Genomic DNA, 16,931 nt, shown 5'->3' on the forward strand with positions numbered 1-16,931 from the left:
TTGGAGGAAATCATGGTCTTTAATTATTAATTAATTCACATTTTTGATTTGTTAGCAAGTGCCAGCTCATAGATGCTAGTTGAAGTACAGAGCTTAGAAGGAAAAAAAAACTTAAACCTCAGTTCTTTGGAGTTCAGCCCCTCCCTGGCACCATCAAACCCCTCCCCCCCATTTTTTTCCCTTTCCACTCAGAAGTCTTCAAATATGGGGGTTTTGAGTGTTTGACCATTCTCTTTTCCTATTAGGTCTCTGTGAGTGACAGACAGGGAAAGTGGTATCTTCCCTGAGGTGGGGCCTGTGAAAGACCAGTCTTATTTACATTTTTCTTCTCCTTCTTATAGAATTCTGTCTATCTGGAGAGCAGAGGCCCTTCTGTAGAGACAGCAGGTGTCAAATCTAGCTTTGACACTAGCACATCTCACTTGCTGCCTGTGAGCAAACCTCTTCACCTCTTAGGGCCTCAGTTTTCTCACCTGTAAAATGGTAAGAATGTGCTGATGGTGCCTTGTGTGTGTCCCCGTGCACCTAAGGCCACAGGGCTGCAGACTTTTTATGATTTCTCCCAATACAGGCAGAGGTAAGAAAACCTGATGAGGATGTTAGTGAGTGTACACATAAAGAGATGCTGTGGCTTCCAGGGGCTCCGTGATGCTTGCAGAAGGCCGCTAGCTGGGATTGCAGCCTATCTATCCCAATGTCTAGCAGAGCACCTGGAATCTAGTGAGTAACCAAATGCACATTTTTAATGAGGGAAAGAAGAAGAGAAGATGGACTGGAGTGGGGATGGTGAGGTGCAGAGATGGGGTGGAAGGGAGAATCCCACCGACGTCCCCAAACAAGGGGGCAGGGAAGCCCTGAATGGCCCCCCTTCTGCAGTTGTCTCCCCACCCACTCTGGTCCCTTTTCTTTCTGAGAGGCCCCTCTGAGATCTTAATTCTCCTCCACACCTTTACTTCTCTTGTTCGAATAAGCTGCAGGTGGGAACTCCTCGTATCACCTCACCCCCAATAGGAACAAGTCAGCCAGGCTTGGATGCCACCAAGAAGGGACCAGCACACCTTCTGAGGACAGGTAGGAGAAGCCTAGGCGGGGTGTGAGTGCAGGCAGTGGACCCCCCTGAGCTGAGGGCCCTGCGGATCAGCGTGATTTGGAGCGTGATTGCCACGTGCGGAGGGAAGGGGCGCCCAAGGCTCTGTCTAGGCTTCTTTCGGGCCATCCTGGGTCGCGGCGGAGACCAGGTTGTTAGCCTGGAGCAGGAAGGTGGTGAAGGCCTCGTCGGCTTCCTCCTTGGACGACTGGGGGGTGACAGGAGAGGAGTCAGTGTTGGGGGCCGCGGCCCTGGGACAGTGGGGGTTGAGGGGAGGGGTCGCTCTAAGTGTCCTAAATTAGCGACCTTGTCGTAAGCAGCTCGAGCCTGTGTCCGCCCACCCTCCTCATCCCAGCTGCCACGCTCACCTAGAGGGACTGATCGTGAGAAACGGAAAATTGCAGCTTCTAAAAATACCTCCCTCGGTCTCACTACCTCCTTTCAACACGTGGAGTGGAACCACCTCTGAGGCCTGGGGCCCGTCCCCGGAAGCCCTGCCCACAGTCGTGGCCGAGGTGGCCCGGGCTGGCATTAGCCACAGAGGTTCACAGCTTCTTCCTCTACCAGCTCAGAGACACGCCACCAGGCTGGAGGGGATGGCTGTCCCCAGGACCGACCTGTTCCCCTCACTGTTCCAGATGCTGGGCTCTCTACTGCGGCCACGGGGTGTGGATGTGATAATAAGCATTAGTGCCTCGGGATCAGGGAAACATGAGGAGAGGGTAACTTGTGACCCAAAGGCAGGTAGGATTTCAAGTGATGTGGATCTTGGTTGGGGTGCGAAGGGGCCCCCCGTGAGCAAAAGTCTTCCAGGCCCAGGGAAAATGCCAGTCTCCCAAAATCCTCCTGCGAGGGTGCTGAGCTAAGTCTGTGGGTCCCACGGCCCGGGAAGAGCACCTCCGTGATCCCCAGTGAATGCCATTTGACCTGCCCACCCTACGGCCAGAATCTTTAATGCAGTCACCATCCTCACCCCCCCAAGTCCCCTCCCCACCCCCCTGCACCACCTCCATCCCTCCTCCTGTTGGTAGCCCATCAGTGCAGCTCACCTCCTGCTTGGGTTTCAGCCACATCAATCCCGCAGCCAGAAAGGTGCACCCCTTCCCTCCCCTGGCACCAGTCCCCATTGGAGACGATTTCTCCCGGTGTCTAATTGCAGGCCTTCACGCTGCCTTTCCTCATCACCCTCACGAGGCCTCCTTCTCCCTCCTTGCCCTCACCCTCTTCGCCTTCTTGGGTTCTTTGCTCTCCACGGTGTCCTCGGTAGTGGTGGCAAACTCTGTGTGAAGAGCAGGAGAAGGGGGGATCAGCCCTCCCTGGCCCCCCATTCTCGCTCCAGAGGCAGAGTTGGGGCTCATGCTTGTCCCCTGGGGCCTGGGCAGTCCTCCAGGGAGGGACATACCGTCCTTCCCTCCAAGAGATGTCTCTTGGGCCTCTGGAGAGGCTCCCATGTTGTCACGTCCTTCAAAATCCCTGGAGTTCTCAAAGTCCGACATGCTGATATCTGTCCGGTAGCTCCTGATTGAAATCCGGTCTGTTGGGGAGAGAAGGAGGGTTGGTGCAGGGCTGGGGGCGGAAGGTCCCCAAGGGATCCCTGCAGGAGAGCTGGAGTGGAGCAGGGTCTCTGACGGCTGTCTCTGATGAGGACCCAAGGCAGAACGAAAATGACCTGAGGCTCCCCGCCAGGCCCTGTCCACAGACAGCCTAGATCCAGCAGCCCCTGACCTATGTTCATCACTCTGGGACCTTCCAGCACACAGGATCTCATTTTGCCCTCACACCAGCCCTTGGAGGTGATTATCCTCATCTCTGTCTCAAGCCGTATGGACACCAGAGGTATGAAGGGGACGCCCAGCGCCACCCAGCTGACTGGTCCTCACACCAGGCTGGAAGCCCAGGTTTGCAGGGCCCTGCCCTCCTCTTCCCGGAGCCCCTCCCTGTGAGCTTAGAACCCCAGTGACTGAAGATGCGCTTCCAGAGACGGCATCTGGACGGCAGCACCTAATGGAAGTTTCGGGCACGTGTGCGTTGGTCGTCCCCCACCTCCCTTTGCCCGGACCCTTCCTCCGAGCGGATGAGAGAAGATGGACCTCGGCAGTCCCCTTGGGGCTGGAGGCTGCGGGCAGCGGGCAGGCAGCGCCCTGGGACTCACCGACATTCTTCCTGTGCCGGGCTCGGACCACCCCGATCGCCACAACCCCCGCGGCCAGCACCAGGCCCAGGGGCACCAGGGTGGAGACCAGCACTTTGGAGCTGCCGCCGTGTTCTGCAGGGCTGGGGGAAGGGTTAACTTAGTCCCGGCAAGGGACACTGGGGGTCCCAGGAGGGGCTGGCAGGTTGGCTCCAGCCAGTTCTGCCTCCCAGGTTTATCCACTCCCTCCTCCGGATACAGCACCCCACCCCACCCGCCTCCATCCTTCTAAGAAGCCCTCCGAGACAGGACAAAAGTGAGCTCTGGGCCTTCCCTGCACCCAGAATTGGGAGATGAAGTTGAATGATGGACCGCGCCCCGGTCTCAGGAGAAGGGCAGAGACCACAGGCCAAGGTGGCGTGGGTGCACCCACTCTCAAGAGGTGGACAGGCTCTCTTCCTGGGACCTGGTCACCCAGCCTCAGGTCCTTGGCCTCTCGAATGTTCTCCGGGTGGGGGTCCCTAGGCCTCTCCTCACCGGCTGGTATCTGCGGGTGCTCCGGGCCCACCAGCAGCACCCCTCACGGCGCTTTCCTCTTCGAAAAAGCTGGGTTCCGGAATGACTTTGCTCTCGATCGCCCTGGCCCTTGACTCTATTGCTGCCCCCCCAGGAGCAGCCTTCACTTGCTTGGTGTCTTGGGACCCTGGGGAGAGCAGAGAGGGGCTTAAGTTTAGGGAGTCTGTGGAGCGGGGCTTCATTAGGAATCCCAGGGTCATGGGGAGATCTCCAGCCTTTTTGGACAGGGTCTCAGAGGACACAAGAAGCAGGGGGAGTTATGCTCTTCTCCAGTCTGTCACAGACAACCTCTGTCCTATTCACACCAATTTCACTTCCGCTGTAAGGCTGCGTGCTTAGATCCAGCTGTGTGCAAGGGCTGACCGGGTGATTCTTCACAGGGTTTGCCCAGGGCCTCTAGACTACAAGGAAATGGCAACCCACTCCAGTATTCTTGCCTGGAAAATCCCATGGACGGAGGAGCCTGGTGGGCTACAGTCCACGGGGTTGCAAAGAGTCGCGGGCAGCTTGGCAGTGAGCCTGACAACTGGAAGCTGCCATAACCTCATCTCTACCGGCACTAAACATAGCCCTTGGGCTTCGCTGGTGGCTCAGTGGTAAAGAATCTGCCTGCCAACGCAGGGGACACCTGTTCCATCCCTGGGTTGGAAAGATCCCCTGGAGGAGGGCGTGGCAACCCACTCCAGTATTCTTTCCTGGAGAACCCCATGGATGGAGGAGCCTGGCAGGCTATGGTTCATGGGGTCACAAAGAGTTAAACACGACTTGACCATTGAGCACGCATGCACACAAAAATACCCCCTCATTAGGGATAAGACATTTCATGTGATATTTTTAGAAGCAGTTTGAAATGCAATCTTACTGGAAGAGATTGCCTGGATTTTCCTTACCAGACCTTGTGCATGAAGGTTATCTGGCCCCCTGGAGCAGACTTGGGCAGACTATGATGTAACAGTGACTTAGACACGTCTACATGTAGAAGACCTCTCCATAGAGAACGGGCTTCATCGCGGCCTGAAAGGGTGACTATGGGATTTGTCTTGAGACTGAGGTTAACGGACAAATCCACTATTTTTGATGAGTTTGTATGTTTGTTTGGGATGCCCTTTTTTGGAAGGATAAATGAGACCAGGTGGAGGCATAAGCCCCCCCTCCCCCCCGCCGCCCCCTGCTTCCCACCCTTATAGTCAGACCTCTTATAGTCAAACCTGGGGCCACCCTTGATGGAAATTTTCTTAGGCAGTTTTCTCTGGAGTCCCCTGGGGTACATGGGCCTGGCCCTCGGAGACTCACCCTTCACCCTGTTCTCCACCGCCACGTAGACAGCCACTGTCTCTCCGTACTGATGGCCCTCCTTCACTCCGCACCAGTACCAGCCTTCATCCGCCTTGGTGACCGTGTTCAGGTTCAGGGAGACGATCTGGCTGTTCTGGTCGCAGTTCACAAAGGCCTGGCTGGGGCCGTCATCCTGGGTGGGCAGGGCGCTGCAGCCTTTGTTGCTCCACTTACACCAGTACTTCTCAAAGGAGTAGAACTTGCAGGGGAAGTGGCAGGAGAGCTTGAAGGGCTCTCCCAGCCAAGCCGTGACGTTCTTGGGTGCCTTGAGGCTTGGTTCTCCTGGAGCAGGGAGGGAGAAACAGGTGCAGAAGTTGGCCCTGGTGATGCAGCAGGCAAGTGACTGGGGGCCAGGGCAGGGGTGCTTTGTCCACAGTCCGGTTCCTTTCTGGACAGTGCTAAATAAACACACTATATTGAAGAAAAAGCACTTACAATTCTGTGCCCATGTAATAGACTATTGGTGACCACTATGAGTCATTCCAGTCTATCACAGACCATGGGCCTGGGCAAGGGCTTCTATGTGTTTCCTTGCTGTTATCTGCTCTCCTGGACTCAGTATGGTAGTGCTGGAGAAGACTCTTGAGAGTCCTTTAGACAGCAAGGAGATGAAATCAGTCAATCCTAAAGGAAATCAACTCTGAATACTCATTTGAAGGACTGATGCGGAAGCTGAAGCTCCAGTACTTTGGCCATCTGATGCAAAGAGCTGACTCATTGGAGAAGACCCTGATGCTGGGAAAGACTGAAGGCAGGAAGAGAAGGGGACGACACAGGATGAGACGGTTGGATGGCATCACTGTCTCAATGGACATGAGTTTGAGCAAGCTCCTGGAGTTGCTGATGGACAGGGAAGCCTGGTGTGCAGTGGTCCTTGGGGTCACTATGAACTGGACGTGACTTAGCAACTGAACAACAGCAAGAAGACTCAGTACAAAGAACTGAACTCTGCTTCAGCTGATGCCACATAGACTGTTAAAGAAGCTGATGCTCGTGATCACAGGAGTTGCTGTGTGTGGTGGTTTGAAGAGCGTGGGGGCAGGAAAGGGTGTTTGTTGCTGGTATGAACAGGTCGGGGAAGGGTGCTGGTTACGCAGCTTGGAGGTCGGGGAGGCGGGAGGCAGAGTGGCTGGGGCTGATGCTGCGGTTGACTGGAGGGGTCCCGGAGCTGCCTCCCTTCCCTCTTGCCCAAGTTTAACTCTCACCTCCGACAACCTTGAGCTCCACTGTGGACATCCAGCGCGAGTCGCCATCGGTCACGCACCAGTAGAAGCCGGTGTCCTGTTCGGTGAGCTGGTTGAGGATGACAGTGTAGGTGCCGTTGCCCGGCTCGGCGAGCAGCGCCAGCCTGCCCTCGTACTGCTCCTTCACCAGCCCCTGGCTCTGCACCAGCTGCGGGCAGCGGCCGTTTTGAGCCTCTTCCCAGCGACACCAGTACTTCAGGCTATTGGCGTCCTTCGGGTTGTAGGGACAAGATATGGTCACAGAGCCTCCCGTCACACCTTTCACCACGGAAGGACTTGCGGGGATCATGGTCTCTGGAAGCACAGACAGAGATGGGATGGGAGAACCCAGCCTGGTCTGGGCAGCCTCCTCCCCGTGGGCTCAGCCAGGGTGGAGAGTGAGGTTTAGAGCAATCCCCTTACCGGCCTCAGAAAGTGAAAAAGCCTTTCCTAATATCACAGAGCCTGGTGCAGGAGTCTTCACCCTGTCTCCAGGGACCTCCCCGACTATTCCTTCCCCACCTTATTCTGAGCAGAGAACGAAAGGCATTTAAAAAGTGACCATCAGCCTTTCGCCTTGGGCTTCTTATAAGGTCTCCCTCTAGGTAGTTTTTGTCTTTTTATTATTAGTTCATCCCATAAGATGGCCAGGTGGTTTTTTTCCTCCAAATTAAGAAAATATATTTAGAACAGTATGATTTAAAATATATACTATGTAGCACAGATAAATTTAATTATTGAGGGCCACAAAGGCTGTGTCCAAGAGAAGCAATGGTATATCTTCAAGAAACTAAAGCTGAGGCTCTGGGAGAGTCCCAGGCAAGCAGAGATGCTGAGGGAGATGGTGAGGACTGAGCTGGCAGGAGAAAGAAGGACAGGGAATGGGGAAAGCCTCAAGCATAGTGACCACAAACTTCAAGTACTGCTTCAGTTTCTCAAGAGGGTAACTCTCTACAGAGTGCTCCCAGGGTGGGAAGGGGCAGGGATCCAACCAGATTATACTGAATAACAAGTAACCCTAAGAGATGTTGGAGGGGAGATTTTAGAAGGTGGGGCGTTGACCTGGGAAAGCTATGAGACCAACACAAGCCAAGGCTTCTTCCAGCGGAATGTGACAGATGAGCTGCCATCCTGCTCCCGGGTCAGGGAGACTCCATGTTGAGTCCTTCCGAGGGCTCTCTGAAACCCAGACAGTCGGGATCTTCACTCCCCCCATTCCTAAGGATCAGGGGCGGCCATCAGAGGCCTTTGGTAGCGGAGAAGAGGAGGTAAGAGGTCGCATGAGGCAGAGGCCATCGCGCACAGCCTCGGAGCTCTCTTGCCGCCCCCAGACCATCTGGTCTGGGGCTTGTCAGTGAGCAGATATGCTCAACGGATGGATGCTGTCAGACAGCCCCAGAGGGCTGAGCGGGGCTCTCCCCTGCAGACTGCCCACCTCGCCCCTCTCCGCCTCTCAGGTCTCACCTTCATTGACGAAGAGCTGCCAAACCTGCACAGGCCAGCCCTCTTGGGGCTCACCCTCAGGCTGGGCCCCGCACACGTAGCGCCCCGCGTCCTCTTTCCTCAGGCTGGTAATGTGCACGCTGACAACGCCGTTGGTCTTGGCCTGGAACAGGATCCTGCCCTGGAAATCCTTAGCCTTCTTCCCCAGCGTGTTGATGACCACATCACAAGCTTCCCCGTTCTTCTGCCGGCACAGAAATTTGTCCATATTTGCCACCTCGGGGCCCAGGGTGCAGTCAAAGGTCACCGAGCTCCTCAAGTCTCCGTAAATCAGTTCAGGCTCAGGCTCTAGCACCTGGAGGACAGCGTTGCTCTTATCGGCTTTGGCATCGTCCCCAGCCTGGCAGACATACGTTCCAGCATCACTGCGCTTGATTTGGTTGATGACAACGCTGAACACTGATGTGTCGGTACCCAGGATACTGAGATGTGCTCTCTCGGCATAGCCGGAGCCCTTATACCCGGTGGAGTCGATGATCCGGACACAGGTCTGGCCTATCATCTGGCACAGGGATTTTATCTTCTGAGAATTCGCTTTCGTGAAAGGACAGTTGATGGTCACGGTCCTGCCCAGTTCTACAGGGTAGACGTGGACATCACTTGTCTGTGCAGGATCTGCGGGGTGAAGGGTGGGGAACAAGTTGCGGTGTTACTTTCTTGCATCGTGGGATGCTGAGCTGCCTTCTGCACGGTTCAGCTCCTCAGTGTTTCTGATGAGGGCTGGCTGTGCTTGTCACCCACAAGGCCTTCTTTCCCAGAGAGACAGCGTCAGAATCTGTCTTCCAAAGCCCAGCTTTACTGCTGCCTCCTCCAGGAAGCCTTCCCCAGCTGGCACTCATCTCTCCCTGCTCTGTTCTCGCTTGATACTTATGCCCGTATCATTTGTTACATCCAATCTTGTGGTCTTTGGACAAGAACTGATCATTTAATTTATGCGGAGACTTCTGAGGGACTACTGGAGGTCAGGTAAGAGAACACATGTTAAGAGAAGTCTGGTGGCCCAAGGTCTTGATCTGAAGGGCGCTGTAATGGCAGGAATTTAAGGATCCCCATGAATCTCCCCCTGCTCATGGACCTCTGGTCCCACCTACAATAAGTACGAGGAGAGAACTTGTTCTCCTCACGCTCTTCTAAGCTAGAGCTTTAGTAAAACCAGAACTGTGTCAGGCCCTTAAGACCTCGAGCGGCCCATCCGCCCTTCCCCTATCCAGGTAGGTCCCATCTGGCTCATTCCCACGTTCTACTGTGCAGATGGAAGGCTCTGGATGGACCCACAGCCTTCCCCATGCCAGGACTCCCTGCCCTCTCGGGAAATCCTTCCTCCCTCTTGCTCTCCCTAGAAATCTAAGGAGCCTGAGCCCTTACCTTGGCTGACCGCCAGGCTCACGTCGAAGTTGAGGCCGCGGCTGCTAATGCCCAGGCCACACTTGTAGCGCCCCGAGTCGTTCCGGGTGAGGTGGCTGATGTCCACCACGAACGTGCCGCTCTCCGGGAAGTTGGTGAGGTTGGCTCTGCCCACGTAGTCGCTGGAGACGTAGCCGCCCGAGGAGATGAGGGTCGTGCAGTGGCCCCTGGCTCCCTGCCGGCACCAGTACTTGCGCGTGTGCCGGTTGACGGAGGTGGGCGGGTAGTAGCACGTGATGGACACCGAGCGGCCTTCCACACTGGCCACCTCCTCGGGACCGAAGATGGGACTCTTCATGGAGACCACTAGGGGGACACAGAGGGCTTTCTGAGGCTGTCGGAGGGAAAGCCTCCTGAGGGGGTTGGGCAGTCCACGCTGAGGACATGAACTTTTCCTCCTGAGATGTGTGGTGCTGCAGCTAGGCAATTGCTACATTGCACAATTATTAAACAATTCTAAGATTTTAATCGTAATTCATTAATGATAGCCCCATTAAGAAAACAAATGGCAAACTTATTTAGTGATATCCCTTGCACGTATACATATATTTATAATATTTCTTGCATATATACATATATGTATACATATTTAAATATGTATAATATATTTATATATTATATTTTTATATACATTTAAATATATAAAAAATATATATATATATATTTAAAACCATCCTTGTGGAGTGCTATATTATTTTATTTGTTATCTGCTATTTCCCTATATTTCTAAAACACTTTGTAGATTCTTTTTTTCTTTTTTTTTCCCAGATAAAAATGTTAACAGGTGCAAATATAAGTCATTTCTCCCAAACCCCAAAGCAACTCAGAGTGAGGCTTGGTTCAAGGTCAAGGTCCCTTTTTCCTTATTCCCAGTGAAGACCCTTGGCCAGACGTGCGAGAGTGCCATTTCCAGCCCTGACACCCCAGCGCTGGCTCACCCACCCTCCCTGCACTGCCTGTGGTTGCTCCCCGAGGGGCTGCGAGCCTTGCGGGCCGCCCCTGGGCCCCGGGGACTAGGGTGGAGCGGCTGGGGCCTGGCCAACGCACCTGGGAACACGGCCAGCAGGCAGGCGAGGAACAGGCGCGACATGGCTGGGGGCTCCTGCGGGGCTCTGCCGCCAGGCCACCGACCTGCGTGGTTGCTGAAAGACAACGGCACAAGGGGATGAGACGCCTCTGTCGTCCAAGACTCGCTGACCTTCTGGCCTCTGTAATACCTGTTTGATTTTGCGTCTCCAGTAATGAACATAAAACCTGTCAAAGAATGAACGGCCCCGCCTTTCCCATCACAGGTCAAAGTCCCGTCGTCCCACAATGCCTTTTGTTCTTTAGTAGGGATAAGTAGACATTTATCTTCTCAGCTAAGTTGCCAGTTCCTTTGGGGTAGGGACACACACACAGGCGTCATTTCCTCTGTTTCCCCACCCGCATGGGGCTGGGGGTAGGCACCGTCATGTGCAAGATCCGTAGGATCTCAGGAGCAGCTCCCCAGATCATTGGTTACTGCCAAGAAGTGTCTCCACCTCTCTGTTCCAGCTGCCCTCCCTACTTCCCTGGGAGGTGGAGGCGAGCTGGCATATGTTATGGCCTGTCACATGAGCAAATAGAGATGCATAGAGGCAGCCTCATAAGGGTTAAGGTGATGATGATGGTCACAAGCGCTGCCGACGGTCCTGGCACAGCGCTCCATGACATACCCGTGAAACTGTGTAGCTGTGGTATCTCATTTAAACAGGGATCACTCCTGAGAGGCGAGCATTCTCATCTCTACTTGACATAGGAGGAAGTGAAAGCTTAAAGGTTAAGGGCTTTCCTCAAGGCCACACAGGTATTAAATGTGGGAGTAGGTAGGGTGGGGGTGGAGGTGGTGGGGAAGGCTGAACCCTGCATTATCTGACCCCCAGAGTCCAAGCTCTGAGCCCGTCTCACTGCCCGTATTCCATCTCACACCGAGTGAGGTGCCTATCCTTCGTGCTTATTCTTGTTATCTGTGGAGCGCTCTTTGCTTTTCAAACGTTGTCATTTACACCACTTCACTGGAGCTCTAGAAGTTCCCTTTAAATGAGACAGGACAGATATGATTATAACCACTTCCTGGATAAGAAAAATCAAGATCGTGAGCTGCTGAGTGACATGCCCAGGATTTCCCAGAGACTCCGTTATGGGGTCAGGGTTAAACATGTAGGTGTGACTGCCTCCTCCTTGATGAGGCTGACGGACAAAGATGGAAAATACGAGGTGAGGCCACTTAGAGGGTGTCGCATGTGTGGACCTTGTCACATCTGGGGACCTTGTCACATCAGAGGGTTGAGAGCCCCAGGGCCCAGCCTGACCACAGCTGTCCTCTGGACCCTGACTGACCGCAGCATGGAGGAAGATGGAGGTGAAGAGGGGAGTCCCCACTCTCCCACGGACCTTGCCAGGCTTTCAATCTTGGAACAGTCTTGACGATGAGGGGGGGAAGGAGGAAGCTGTGTTAACACGTGTTGGGCAGTGAGGAGCACCTGTAAAGATAAGGAGGCTCGAGGCAGCAGGGAGCACAGAGACCTGTCTCCCAGGCCCCCCTTCCTGCCTTGGCCTCGCTCCTGCTCCCAGAGACGCCCTTCGCTAGCTTGAGCCAAAGGCAATAGAGCTGTTTATCTTGGTTCCTTCTTTTCCGTGAGGGAATTTCCCAGCAAAGCACCTCTTTATTTCCTCGTGGAGATAAAGGTATTCTGTTTCTCCAGTTCTTTGGAAGAGTTGGGGGAGCGGGTTTGGGGAGGTAGGGACAAATATGGGTGTCGGGTGGCAGCTCGAGCCTCTCTTGATTCCGGTTAATTGCCCTGGACTTTTCATACCAGGCCAATGATTAACCTCTGGAGTGCGGCCTTAGCCAAAAGCCAGCGTCAGCTCCAGCTCAGATGTACTCAGGACGAAGCTGGCCTCAGGACCACCCGGGGGGACGTGGGACTGACTCCTAGGTGGGAGCAGGGGTCAGAGGGCTGGGAGGTCTCTCTCGCCTGGAACCTTGGGATGAGCTCACTGCAGAGTCCCGCCACCTGCTATTTGCACTGGGCTTGGGCGCAGTGGCCGGTGGGAGGACACCATGCCATCTGCTTTAAGGAGCCCCAACCAACAGGGGCTCTCTGGTTCTGGTCTCTGTTCTCTGCTGACATCAGCAAGCTTCCTGATATTTCTCTGGGCTGCAGTGGGTCTTCCCATAGGCTGAGTTGGAGGAGACGTTCCCTAGTCTGGACTGGTAACAGCCACTTGCCCTGGCTTGCTGCAGGCAGAGGCCGCATTTTCCAAAGCAGGGGTCCCGACTTCCTCCCCAGGCGTCTCTCATTTGTGACATGCTTGGCTAGCAGTGAAGGTCCGTGTAGAGGGAGGATGCTTTCATGTGCCCCATTACCCTTTGCATAACCTCCCACCAGGGATGACATCACCAGGTATGCAGAGCTAGAGGGCAAGTTTTGTGGAAGCTGACCTTGGTAGGAAGCCCACAGTCCAGTCCCCGGGGAGACTGGACTCTCCCCATGTCCCCACGTTCTCAGGAGCAGGAAATCTCTGCTCAAAACTTCACTTAAAGCACAGTTTCTCTGCTCTCAGCTGAAAGACCCTGGGCTTTGCAAAACATTAGAAATCCTTTCCTCTCAAAGTCTTAAAACCATACTTGTTCCCAAACCTGGGAGACTCGGGTGTCAGGGAGACCACAGTTCCATGGGGCTGGAGCTGGATTCAAAGGATTTGCTTTAGGAAGGAAAGAAAGAGCACAAAGTGTATTGGGCACAGGATGCTCTGCTACCTTCTTTTTTTATGACTTTATCCACCATCACAGCAACCCAAGGGATAGATATCTTCATGGGCAGATAGGAAATCTAATTAGAGAGATTCTGGCCCCAAGACTTATAACAGAATGGGGTCAAATTGGTACCCTATTATCACTCCTTGGATGCTCAGAGGGACCTATTCTCTCGGACATACATAGGTTAGTATCTCATGCATGAAGGCACCTTTTCTGGCTCTTAAAATAGGAGTTGTATTTTCACTAGTCAGGCTGGGATAATCTAGATCATTCTCATTTTACGAAGTTACTGCCCCTTATGTATTCACAATATATGTCTGCACAATTGCAAGTTGGGCTAGGTGTTGGCCCTGCTGAAGAATAGAGTCTATCATCTTATAAAATTAGCTAGTTCACCTTCAGTCAGAGTGACTGATCTTCAGCTCTCATGGTTTAGAGTCAGATGATTGTCCGTCTCAGTTCAGGCTTTCTCCTCTATCAGCGGGAGAGGGTCTTCTGGACCCAGGGCCTGGCGTACCTGCTGGTGAGCACGTGGCCCTCAGTGACTCTGGGTCATCACTGGCTTGGCTCACAGCAGAGGGACAGTTAAGGCTCTCACGGTCCTCGGGGCTTTGGGGGAACAGCGAGCAGGCACCACGGGGGGCTTGACGCCATGCTGGCAGTTTCTGACTTCCTGTGAGTGTGAACTTGGGGCAGCAGGGACCTTGGGGCTCAGAGAAGCAGGGAGCAGCTGGCCTGGCTGGGGAAGGGGCTTTCCTTGGCCTGGACTGATGGCCAGGAGAGGCGCTGCTCGAGTCCGTGTGGACCTATCACTCTCTTCTCCCGTGGATGCAGAAGCCGGGCACACACTAGAGCGAGCCTGGAAACCACGGCACCACTAAGGCAGGGAGGGCAGTCCGTGAAGTTTGGAAGGGCCTCAGGCTTGTAATGACAGTAGGAGAGGTTTTTTGTTTACGTAAACCCTGGAGTACGGGAGAATCTCCAAGCACAGGCAGTGTTGCAGAAAAGGAACTGAAGCTGGAGAGAGCAGGGAGATGCAGAGAGAAGCCACAGGTCCCAAAGAAGGCGTGAGCTAGGAAGATCTAAGACTTTCTGGTCCCATCCCTGTCAAAAGTAGGCATGGAAGACTTCGGCAGAAATGAAACGTATGAAATCCAAGCTCCATGAAGCTCTGGGAATAAGCCTTTCAGCAGAGACTGAGAAGCCCTGTTATTGACTCTATCCCATTCCACCTTGGTGTGTAGGTGTTTATGTAGCCCACTCTACCAGATGGCAAGCTCCTGGGAGGCAGGGTCCACTGAGATCAATCTCTCCATCTCCAGAAGGCACTCTCCGGGGAGTGCCTGGCAAGGACCAGCTGTTCAGAAGAGACCGATCAGATTGGGAATGGTTATGGCCTCATTCCTTCTCGGAGAAGGACAAAGTCAGGGCTGATTTCTCTCACTTTGCCCAATGCCTTCTTTGCTCATGGGACAGTAGCTTGGGGGAGGGTGGAAGAGAACTCAGAGGTCCAGAGTCCTGCTCCATCAGAGGTGACCAGAAGAGCTCTCCCACTTGGGCAAAATGTGCTGGCTCAACCCTGCCATCTGTACAGTGGGAATTATCCTCCCTGACTCGTCTAGTTGAGGGGCCCCCTTGGGATGGGGGCCTAGGGTTAATGTAGAGAGGCACTCCCAGGTTTGTGACGTGCTCGTCCGCTGTCAGAGGCTGCGATTGCTTGTTAGCACAGGAGGCTGAGGGCTCATGCACTTGATTTTCACGGGTGCTGTGCGCTTAGTACACAGCATAGGGACTCCTCAGGCTGCTGTTGGCTCTCTCACTTGGGGATTGTGTGATTTGGGGTAGTCTACTTAAATCCATGAGCCCCACTGTTCATCTGTAAACTGGAGATAATTGCATCTAGTCTAGTGAGTTGCCACAAGGATTAAATGAGGCAACATGTAAAGTCCTAAGTGGGGTTTCAGGCTGAAAAATAACAGTTCTTTCCCCATATCCTCTTTAAGGTCAGCACAGTCTCCTCTTTTTCCTGTCTCGGAGTGAGAGAACAGACGTTTGTTTGCTGAGCATCCTTTGAAGACTAGGGGCGAGCCGTTCAGATTGAACTAGCACGGCCAGAAAGAGCAGACATGTGCCAGGGACTCGGTTACGAGTGAGGGGTCCTGATTACAGCTGCACAATGGAGCCACGTTCAGGGGCTTCAGATGTGCTAACTCATTTAGTCCGCACAGTCACCCTAGGAGGTGGGGTAAAATGGGTAAACGCATTTCACTAGTGAGGCAGTTGAGGCCCAGAGAAGTAAGACGCTTGCCCAAAGTTACACAGCAGGTTAAGTGACTGGGGTGGGGTTCAGATTCAGGCACTCTGGATCAAGCATACAAGATTTTAGGTACTGTGGAGGGTCTTAAAGTTGAAGGGAAGCAGTCAGAAGGGGCAGGAGCAGGAAATCCAGTCTTCGAGGAGAAGTTAGTCCAATTCTCTCCTCTCTGCTTTTCACAGGAAAGGTGGTTCCTGTGAAAAGACTCTATTTGAACCCAGAGGTAGGTGCCAACAGAAGAATTTCTTCCTGAAAATTAATAATGGCTGCTATTTATTCAGCACTTACCGTATGTACGGCAGGTCACATTCGTTTCCTGTAACCAGACACATGGCCTCCAAGACTTTTTTCCAGTCCATCACACTGTGTCAGTGCCAGGGTCTTTGGGATCCCAGCCCCCGCCCACCCAGAGAGGGGGCAAGACATAGGTGCGGGGGTCTCTGCTGAGCACATGCGTGTGCTACTGTTTAAAAAAGTTGTGTGTCGTGTTTTTTTAGGTGATGTCAAAATATCCCCATGACCATACCAAAATGACTGTACCCAAATGTTGTCATTTATACCTGCTGGATGACTTTACACCACTCATATTAATTCACAGCCTCAGTTTCCTCAACTGTAACATGGGTTTATGACACTTGCCCTGCCTCCCACTCAATTTCTTTCAGATAGGAAGAAGATGAAGCTGTGAAAGCCAAGGGTAAGTGTGTTTTCTACCTGGCTGCTGCTGCTGCTAAGTCGCTTCAGTCATGTCCAACTCTGTGCGATCCCATAGACGGCAGCCCACCAGGCTCCCCCGTCCCTGGGATTCTCCAGGCAAGAACACTGGAGTGGGTTGCCATTTCCTTCTCCAATGCATGAAAGTGAAAAGTGAAAGTGAAGTCGCTCAGTTGTGTCCGACTCTTAGCTACCCCATGGACAGCAGCCCACCAGGTTCCTCCGTCCATGGGATTTTTCAGCCAAGGGTACTGGAGTAGGGTGCCATTGCCTTTTCCGTTTCTACCTGGAAGCTGCTGCTATTACACTATTTGTAAAATAAAGCTACAGAGTCCCGAGGTTCTGAGAGACAGGCAGAGATAACAGAGCCAGCTGCTCTCCTGGGTCCTGACTCGTGGCTCCGTCTGCCACATCACCACACCCAAGGGCAGGGATGGATGGAGAGTTTCAAAACTGGCTCTGAGCATAGACAACTGCCTTCTACACTAACCCACGAATCGACGCATCCCAACTGCAGATGTTCAGGGACTTGTAATTACCCTAGTGAAGGGGGAGAGTAAGCGAAGGCTGTGGTGCAGAACAGCACTGGCTGCGTAGGTGACCGGGGGCAGTGCACTCCGTGGGGCTGGTGAGGGATGCAGCCTGCAGAGCAGATGCGCTTGTGCGGAGTGTCCCCTGGCTGGCCTGGGACGCTGTCAGGATGAGAGAGCTGGTGTCTGAGGCCTCCTGGCTGCAGAGGCAGCAGGAGCCTGAGCACTGAAGAATGCTGCCTGCTCCTGGCAGGGGGCTCTGCCCGCCTAGCTCCCTTTCCCGGGAAGGACTTCGTTTTTCCCAGCTTAGCAGGCACAGGATGGAATGGT

The 16,931-nt window shown here is 53.8% G+C and overlaps 1 protein-coding gene and 1 long non-coding RNA gene across 7 annotated transcripts in view; one reads left to right on the forward strand and one right to left on the reverse strand.

Moving 5' to 3' along the window:
• PIGR (polymeric immunoglobulin receptor) overlaps positions 1-16,931 on the reverse strand; it is a 17,768-nt gene continuing 837 nt past the window's right edge. The window contains exons 2-12 of one of the 3 annotated variants that reach the window (XM_061159959.1): positions 11,675-11,763; positions 10,307-10,401; positions 9,221-9,565; positions 7,817-8,470; positions 6,335-6,667; positions 5,088-5,411; positions 3,756-3,921; positions 3,240-3,361; positions 2,490-2,621; positions 2,308-2,366; positions 1-1,295 (exon numbers count right to left, since the gene is read on the reverse strand). In XM_061159959.1, coding sequence (XP_061015942.1) covers positions 1,197-1,295; positions 2,308-2,366; positions 2,490-2,621; positions 3,240-3,361; positions 3,756-3,921; positions 5,088-5,411; positions 6,335-6,667; positions 7,817-8,470; positions 9,221-9,565; positions 10,307-10,349 — 2,277 coding nt within the window. In that variant the 5' untranslated portion in view covers positions 10,350-10,401; positions 11,675-11,763 and the 3' untranslated portion in view covers positions 1-1,196. Of the gene's footprint in view, positions 1,296-2,307; positions 2,367-2,489; positions 2,622-3,239; positions 3,362-3,755; positions 3,922-5,087; positions 5,412-6,334; positions 6,668-7,816; positions 8,471-9,220; positions 9,566-10,306; positions 10,511-11,674; positions 11,764-16,931 lie in introns of those variants that run through there. The other 2 variants (XM_061159958.1, XM_061159957.1) reach the window with 2 other exon arrangements.
• LOC133068973 (uncharacterized) overlaps positions 10,662-16,931 on the forward strand; it is a 19,012-nt gene continuing 12,742 nt past the window's right edge. For 2 of the 4 annotated variants that reach the window (XR_009695735.1, XR_009695732.1), the window contains exons 1-2: positions 10,662-11,087; positions 15,540-15,580. This is a non-coding gene — a long non-coding RNA (uncharacterized LOC133068973). Of the gene's footprint in view, positions 11,088-11,771; positions 11,969-15,539; positions 15,581-16,931 lie in introns of those variants that run through there. The other 2 variants (XR_009695734.1, XR_009695733.1) reach the window with 2 other exon arrangements.

This window comes from Dama dama, chromosome 14 (assembly GCF_033118175.1).
Source record: "Dama dama isolate Ldn47 chromosome 14, ASM3311817v1, whole genome shotgun sequence".
Taxonomy (NCBI): Eukaryota; Metazoa; Chordata; class Mammalia; order Artiodactyla; family Cervidae; genus Dama; species Dama dama.